General features: G+C 40.5%; 1 protein-coding gene across 1 annotated transcript; it reads left to right on the top strand.

The window, feature by feature from the left end:
- Positions 1 to 549: 549 nt before the first annotated feature.
- pif1 (PIF1 5'-to-3' DNA helicase homolog (S. cerevisiae)) lies at positions 550 to 8,514 on the top strand. Its single transcript, XM_063886726.1, is given in 14 exon segments — positions 550 to 712; positions 961 to 1,456; positions 1,459 to 1,523; positions 1,632 to 1,755; positions 1,989 to 2,114; positions 2,951 to 3,104; positions 3,769 to 3,883; positions 4,660 to 4,766; positions 5,034 to 5,173; positions 5,575 to 5,681; positions 5,820 to 5,907; positions 6,175 to 6,320; positions 7,833 to 8,024; positions 8,191 to 8,514. Coding segments are annotated over 13 exon segments (1,899 nt in total). The 5' UTR covers positions 550 to 712; positions 961 to 972; the 3' UTR covers positions 8,242 to 8,514.
- The last annotated feature ends 233 nt before the right edge of the window (positions 8,515 to 8,747 follow it).

Genomic DNA, 8,747 nt, shown 5'->3' with positions numbered 1-8,747 from the left:
GAATATATAATTTCAAATAAGGTGCTAATTTGAAATTATATATTGTTGAATTATGTGTATTACAGTCACTACAATATATTCAATATGGTTAGCACTGAGCTATTTGAAATAACATTGCATTTGTGTCATTGAGACGATATATGAATGGCCCTCTAAAATGCGAAATGTTGTTAAGAATCAAACCCCTGACTGTGTGACTTAGTAAAATGCCGCTGGATTCTTAATCGACCGCTCTGGGATATCCAAAATAAAACTATCTTCACCACGGTAGCCCTACTTGTATGCAACATGTCAACTCCCGGGAATTCTAATTCACTTTCACTGTACAATACTGACTCAAACAGTGCTGCTAATATTAATTAATCACGAGAATTTGTGATTTCTGTATCGTGAAAATAGCGCCCTTATTGTGAAGTGGTTGTCTTCTCCAGATGGCCACGTGTGTATTTCGCACAATGACGTTGCAAGTCTAGAAAATAGCGATTGGTCGGGGCAGCAAGGAGGCCGTCCCTCCTCTAGCTTTCATTGTTAAACCCCCTCCCCCTGGTTGGCTCACAGCGTGGCTCCGCTATTGGCTGGATTCACGCAAGGAAAATTTGAAAATGTGTGTTCACGTACACAGTTTGGAGAAACTACACTGAGAAAGCAAATTGGAGAAAGATTAGCACCTAATCTGCTCAAAAACAAAGGTGAAGTGAAAAAAACGTTCCCCGTAAGTGCATTTAAAGTATATTTCTATAACGCAGTCAAATTGTTGCTGTCTAGTCTTGCGAGATTACGATGATGTTGATTGTTTGTGTTGATTGAACTGAACCCAGCCGCGGCGATTTGACTCTGTTGCAGTCAAGTAAGTTTAAAACTACTTAACTTACTGTTTCATGCGTCATTAAATACATTTTATATTAAACTACCTGAGCAAAGTACTGTTCATTGATACTCGGAAACTCTTGTATTTTGCAGAAAGTCGCTGCCATGTTTGCTGGGGAGGACGGTGCCCAGCTGCAGTGCTGTCTGACGGTGGAGCAGCTGAACTCCTCCGGGGAGGCCACCCGCAGGCAGGTCATCCGCAAAGCCTCTGTTATGCTGGGCAGGAATGAGTTCCAGGAGATAATCATTCGGGTCCACGACGGAAAAATCTCCCAAAATTACCCTCTAAAAGACTTCAAACTTTTTACAAAATTCGCCAGGGATGGGAAGTGCACGGTTAAAATGCTCCCTGAGAACACACAGCTGCTCTTCTCTAACTGTCCCCCTGACCGGCTGAACCTCTTCCTCAAAACGCTGAGCATCAAACACCAGGCCCAGCTGAGTAGCAAACCTCTGACAGACCGAGAGAAGCTCAAAGCCGGCCTGCCCCGAAGCTTCGAGGCCATCAGCCCCCTGCAGCAAAAGGACATCCAGAAGGTGAATGATCTAAGGAATAAAGAGGCTCCCAAAGGACTGGCAGACCGCACCAATAGACCGCTGTAGCAGGGTCAGGAAAGCAGGTCAAAAGGTCGAGGAGTGACACTAACTTCAGCCCTGTAAGTGGATTAAGAACCACCTTTTATTTTCTAATACATTTGTTATCTTTCCCACACATACTGTTTATTGTATTGTGTCTAATCTGTTAAAGGTGTCCTTTATTTTAGGTAAAGGCCAACCCGAGCAAAAAGCCCATCCTGTCTCTCCCATCACGTAAGCTGAATAAAGAGCAGGCCGCTGTCCTTAGTGCTGTGCTGAGTGGAAAGAATGTCTTCTTCACTGGAAGTGCAGGTAAGTGTTTGACAGTGAACACGATGTAAATGCATCTTTATAAAACGTTTCTAATTACAAGATGTCAACAATATGGCCTGGCATGATGCATTCTGCCTAACTTTCTTGCTGACTTATGAAATGTTTTACTGATGCTGCTTTTAAGGCAACATCTCCTAATCTAAAGCTTTTTATCTGGCAATGAACACATTGTTCGAAATTGTTCATATTAAGCTTCAATGTCTTGTTTTCAGGTACAGGAAAATCCTTCTTACTAAAGAGAATCATGGGATCTCTTCCTCCGAAGAGCACATTTGCCACAGCCAGCACAGGAGTGGCGGCGTGTCACATTGGAGGAACGACGTTGCACAACTTCGCTGGTGAGTCATTTTGGGTCTGAGGATATAAAATTGATTTTATGTAAGACTGACATAAATGTGTCTCTGAAAATAACACATAATTAGTTGTGAGAGGTGCATAGAGGTGATTACTCCCCCTAAAAATAATTGGGTGCATTTTTCAGTTTTCTCTGGAAGGACTCGTTAGAGTTGCCTTTTTTTAAACCTGTGGATTATTTTGTTTTAATATTATTATTATTATAATAATAATAATAATAATAATAATAATAATAATAAATCAGTAGTCAAGATGCCTGTCGATACCCCCCCCATAGCCCAAGGCGGCATTTTCAATTAATTGCTAAATTCAACCCAAGAAACTGAAAAATAAATTGAAAAATGACAAACAAGTATCAGTGTTCAGATATACTTATCAAGTAGGGCTATTACAGTAAACTAAAATAAGCAGTGACAATTGTTAACTGAAACCATAAATACAATATCTTTTAAGAATTACTACAGATATAAACAATATATATTAAAACTAAACCTTTAGGAAAACAACTTGAAAACACTCAGAAAGAAAGAACTAAACAAATCTAGAATTAATTTTCAGTCAAAACTGCAGTAAAATAGAAACAAATTCAAACGTTCTAACCATTATGACCTTGCTTATAGTGTCTTCTGTACCGTGCTGACGCCTATAAGTGATTATGAATCTTTAATGTAATCGTGCAGGAGAAGTCAGATGTCTCTGTTTTTGATTACATGTCAATAAACAGTAGATGGTATGATTTGAATATTTGTGTAGGTGTTGCGCCAATTGTGTCCCCTCTGACCAGCTGTCTCTCCACCCTCCTGTACTCTGGCTCTCTCAGGTATTGGCTCCGGCTCGGCCCCGCTGGTGCAGTGCATTGAGCTGGCTCAGAGGCCTGGGGTGCTGCAGCACTGGACCACCTGTCGCCACCTCATCATCGACGAGGTCTCCATGGTGGAGGCCCAGTTTTTCGACAAGCTCGAGTCTGTGGCAAGGTGAGGCAGCAGTCTGTTAGAGAGCAAGTGCCCTGCCACTGTCATTGGTCATCACCAAATGCATTTGCACATTTTGAAGGTGTTAATATCCTTTTTCCTGATAGTTATTATGAATTTGCTTTATTCAAAGCACTTTCTGACAGCTGTTGGTTCAAGGCATACCTTTTTCATAAACATGGACCCATTTTTTTGAAGTGTAAGATTTAAGAGTTTAATTTAACCTGAAAAGGTAAATACACAACTGTAATGTCTGTAATAACCAAATACTGCTACAGTTTGTTTGCAATGTTGCATTTGGTTTTTAAACGCACACTGGGAACATTTCAAATGTTACACGCAGACTCAAATTTCCTCTTTAATATTCTTTCACAGTTAAGTGTTCCTTAGAGTTAAACTGATGGTGTTTGAGCACAGAATTCAAGCATGACGATTTTCATCACATCCACAGTGTTTATTCCAATTTCCTTGGTGTAACAGTGTTTGGTTAAAACCGATTTCCTGTTTTTATTGAAGCTCTGACACTGAGTTATATTGTGACGCATTGCAGATTTGATACAAGTTTAAAGGCCATCGGAAGAGGAATAATGAAAATACTGCAGCCATGTAAAATATATAATTATAAAAGTCATCTTCAGTGCAACATCTTCTCACTGCGCTCTTGTAGGTCGGTGAGGAGGTCGACTGCACCGTTTGGAGGCATTCAGCTGATCATCTGTGGCGACTTCCTGCAGCTGCCTCCTGTTTCCAAGGGAAAGGAAAAGGCCAGCTTCTGCTTCCAGGTCAGACCATAGTGGATCTTAGAGCTCTCTCATTTGTTTATGCCATTGATTTAGTAACACTGTATCAGGAAGCTGATGGGGATTAGAGCGGTTGGGTAATTTACACTGAAACACCAAAACATTTTAGTTTAGGGATCTAATGCACTTCAACAACAACCCTGCCAAAAATCCTGCTTTTGCTCTTTTTAATGGAGAAATATAATATTACTTTGACATTCTTAGAGCAGCCTTTTATCAGCTGACGCATATTGAACATGTTTTTTAGGTGTATTTGGTAATGGGATTTTTAATATTTCATGTGCTTCAAATATGGAATTGAAAATAAACACTGGGTCTTAAAAGCAGCTGTGAATTAGGACTGTGTAAGACTTCCTAATTGAGTGTTCTATGAATCATTCGTTTGTGAAAATGTCCACCCCAGCTTCTCAAAGTCCAAGGGGATGTCTTTTCAATGTATCATGTTTATTTCTAATACCCAAAGATAAGTCAATTTGACATAAACCCAAAAAAGCTGAAAATATCCACATTTGACAGCGTGAGACTTCAACTTCTGCCTCTTTTTAAATGAAAAACACTATCAATATTTACCAACTATAAAACGGTTGTTTTCCTGTTCAACAAACGAATCGATTAGTTTACTAATTGTTGCAATTCTCCATGCAAGTCACTACTTTAGGGAGTGATTCATTCTGTTGCTACCAGTCACATCAGTTCCACACACTATTAGGAGCATTAATGGATGTTTTTAACAAAAAATATCTCTTCTGCTTCTTCAGGCCAGGAGTTGGCGTAAGGTGATCCAGGTCAACATGGAGCTGATGGAGGTGCGGCGGCAAACTGACCAGTCCTTCATCTCCCTCCTGCAAAAAGTGAGAGTGGGCAGGTAAAGTAATGGGCACTGCCTTTCCTCCCCCAGTGTCATTCTGAAAATAGACTTTTCTATAGAGCAAATGTGATCCCAATGCACCCCACTTTATACCAAAGGCAGAAGATAATGTGTGTAGTTATGTGTATTGCATAAATGCATTCTTAGCTGTTAAAGGCCTTTCGGGCACAGCAGGTCACTTTGTATTCTACAGAACATTTGTGCTATGCTGCAAATAAATGGCTTTACGAAAGGAAAAGTTCTGTCCTAATTAACAACATTCAGGGTGACGGAGGAAGTCACGGCGAAGCTGATGGAAAGCGCCTACCATCGCATCGAGAAGGAAGGCATTCTGGCGACCAGGCTGTGCACGCACAAGGATGACGTGGAGCTCACAAACGACAACAAACTCCAGCAGCTGCCGGGTATGACTTCTTCTTTCTGATTAGATTTTGATTTGCAGTTTGAAACAGCGTTACTTTGTTTGGCTTTTGATCCAATCGGAAACGGGCAGAAGTGATGGTCTTGGCCTGATATGCTTCTGGTCACCTTGTGAAAGCTGTTTCCTCAACTCTCAGCCAGACGCCACTTATTTTCTGTTGTATCCTGTTCTGCTATACTTTGATTTGTAAGCCGTAACTGTGGCATATCAGACTTTTTTGGGGGGGTGACAACATTTGTCATTATCTTTAATCAATTTCCTTGGTTTCATACTCTATCAACGATATCACTGTTTGCCAGTTTCCCATGTCATACTTCTCTATTCAAAACTGCCTGCGGAAGGAAACCAATTAAACATGAATATCTCCATGTCCCTTTTTTTTAGGTTCAGTGCGTGTGTTTGAGGCACTTGACAGCGACCCCGCCCTGGTGAAGACGATAGATGCTCACAGCCCCGTCAGCAGACTGATCCAACTCAAAGTGGGAGCCCAGGTGAGTGAACTTTATATTCCCCACAATCTATTGCAATCAGGCATATAACCCTACACTTTCTACATGTGTTGTATTAGTAACTGTGCACTCAGTTTGATTCAAGGCACTCTTTGTAATGTGGCGATTCTTCTCCTTAAGGTCATGCTGACAAAGAACCTGGATGTCGCTCGAGGTCTGGTGAACGGAGCACGAGGTGTTGTTGTGGCCTTTGAGAATGGAAAACATGGTCAGTATTTTCTTTTTTTTTATGGATCTCGTTGTTTGGAGATTCATTGCTCAGAAAAGCCAGACTATGCCCTTAAGTGACGTAGAACAGCAGACAATTACTTTGAGAGATAGTAATTGAAGGATATTTAATAGAAAGCACATTTTTAATGGTGTATCAGGCAAAAAAACAACAACCCACAAATGGCTTTTATTGCCACGGCTTGTGTCTTTCCAGTTGGGTAGATCTTTGTCCAACCATGTACTGACTCATTCACCGTCTCCCCAGGACTCCCACGTGTCCATTTCCTGTGTGGCGTCACAGAAGTGCTGAAGCTTGAGCGCTGGGTGTTCAAGTCGGGTGGAGGGATCCACCTGAGTCGACAGCAGCTACCTCTCAAACTGGCCTGGGCCATCTCCATCCACAAGAGCCAGGTTAGTATCTTGCATGAAAACACTGAAATCACCGCAATTAAATCAGTTCGTCTTCGTGGAACACATGTTCTTTGGAGCCGAAGGAAACCAGTGTTGCTTTTCATGAATGCGTAACTCAATTGACAATCCAAATTCAATTAGCCTGAAACTAATTAATATTTATTTTGTATTGCTTTTATATTCACCTAGACCACCAAAAATAGCTTCAGGTTGGATTGAATTGTCTGAGTGGACTAATTAAGGATTAATAAAGGAATAATTAATAACATCCTAATTTTTTATAATGTGAAACACAAAATACATTTCCATAAAGTAGTCGATTATCATTATCATTTATTTTGTCTGACAGCAGCACAGCAGTGGAGATATAACACTGACAGGCATTAGGTCCCTCTTCAATCAATCTTTTAGTCATTGTCATGCAATGTCCTTTCTGTAGCATCTCCAGCAGGAATTTTCACAAAAAATGATTGGCAAAACATTATGAATAACATTATTGATTCCTGGTGGATTAATCGTAATAACTATGACTAATGCAGGGGGACGGGCTTGGACCTGTCTGAAGTGTTTTTCCATTTTTAAAATATTTAGTAGAGTAGCTTTGTAGAAATGTAATATTTGTTATAATGTAGTTTACTAATGGGTAGCAGAGTGGATTCTGGATGCAGTTCTGGTTTAGATTTAAAGAGCTTCTTTGTTCAGTTTGCACAGTACTATTTATACCACTATTTTCCCAATCGTACATTTCATTGTGAGGGATAGCCAGGCACTCTCACGCTCTGAGCCATTAACAGTCAGAGCATGTAAGTCCCCAAGTTTACCGAGAGAACATGCATAGTGTTTCGCTGATAAACATTGATCAACCTTTAAAAAAAAAAAAAAAAAACGATGGCAAACTGTAACTGTTATAGTTGTTTGAGAGTGAAACTCGAGAAGCTTGTATTTCTTTTTTTAAACTTGTCGCAGTTTGCCTATAGCTCAGCCCTCCTCGCTTCCTTTCCTTTGTCTGTGTGCTGTCTGATAAAGGCAAGGACATGAAAGAAAAAAACACATAGCAGGCATAGAGAAATTATGTAGGAAATGTGCTATAAAGACCTGGATGGACAAATAAAAAAAACACTAACCCGATGTTACTGCCCCCACAAATGAGCTGTAATTGTGTAATCACCATTCACTCAGCTGTCTCACCACCAGCTCCCACAGCAAAATCTATATCCTGACACCAGTCACCCTCTCAGGTAATTGAGTGTCCCCATGTTTGATCTACAGCTAAGGAGCTAAAGCATGGGGAAAAGGGAAATCACCCCACCCGCATCCCCTTTTTAAATTGGAAAAGTGGTGGCATAGAATAAATGCAATATCTGAGGATGGCAAACTGGGATGGAGGTTTTGCCTAAGTTGCTTTTTGTTTATATATTTATTTTATGTGGTTTATCGCAATTGCCTATCAACACTCATTTTGACTGACAAAGTCTGGGTTGTAAAATGTTTTTTTTCTGACATTATTTTTAGGGAATGACACTTGACTGCGTGGAGATCTCGCTGGCACGCGTCTTTGAAAGTGGCCAGGCTTACGTTGCCTTGTCTCGGGCTCAGAGCCTGGAGGGTCTGCGAGTCATGGACTTCGACCCCCGTGTGGTCAGGGCGGATCCAGATGTTCTTGTCTTCTACAACAAACTGAGGAAGGAGAGGCTGCTCATGCAGGTGAGTGCAGTGCTCTCATTAAATACATCTAATTATAATGTACGACTCATTAAAACAAATTTGAAATGAAGCAGTCACACTTCATGGAAGTTTTGCAAAAGATCCATTTTTAAAACTACATTTTCACACACTATATAACTTTCTTTGTCTCCACTGCCCTCTGCAGGCCTCTATGGACGATTTTCTTGGCAACAGCAACCAAGAAAACTCTTGGTGAAAGGTGAATCCATCTTCTGTCACATTATGCACCGTGTGCATCAGTTATCCTGTGATTATCCACATGAACTCATCTTGGACTACTAGTTCTCTCAAATAACTGCAACCAGTGGCCTCTACAATCAGTTTACCTCGGTTTCTTTTTAAACCAGCAGCACTTGAAGACATACTGCCATCTTCTGGTCACTTTTTTTTTAATGTGCGTTATGCCTTGATTTTTAATGTATTTTTGTTGTTGGTGTATACACTCCAATAAAGTTTTTAAAAATGTGTACCTCTGCTTGTACAGTAGTTATCGTTGAGCTGTTAGTGCCCTGCCAACACACTTACTTTGAAATGAATTTAAATGCAGCTGATAACCGTATTAGAGTTGCTATGTGAGACAAGTCTGCTTGACATTTTTTACCTTAATATAAGTGTATAGAGGCCAAAAAAATTGGCATTTGGGGCCTGAAATGGAAAAATGCTGATGACTAAATGGAGTCTCCAGAACTAAATTTATCACAG

The sequence above is a fragment of the Eleginops maclovinus genome, chromosome 6 (genome assembly GCF_036324505.1).
Source record: "Eleginops maclovinus isolate JMC-PN-2008 ecotype Puerto Natales chromosome 6, JC_Emac_rtc_rv5, whole genome shotgun sequence".
In the NCBI taxonomy this organism is placed as follows: Eukaryota; Metazoa; Chordata; class Actinopteri; order Perciformes; family Eleginopidae; genus Eleginops; species Eleginops maclovinus.
Note: the sequence above shows the minus strand (reverse complement) of the source record. Positions and strands in the feature narration are given on the sequence as shown.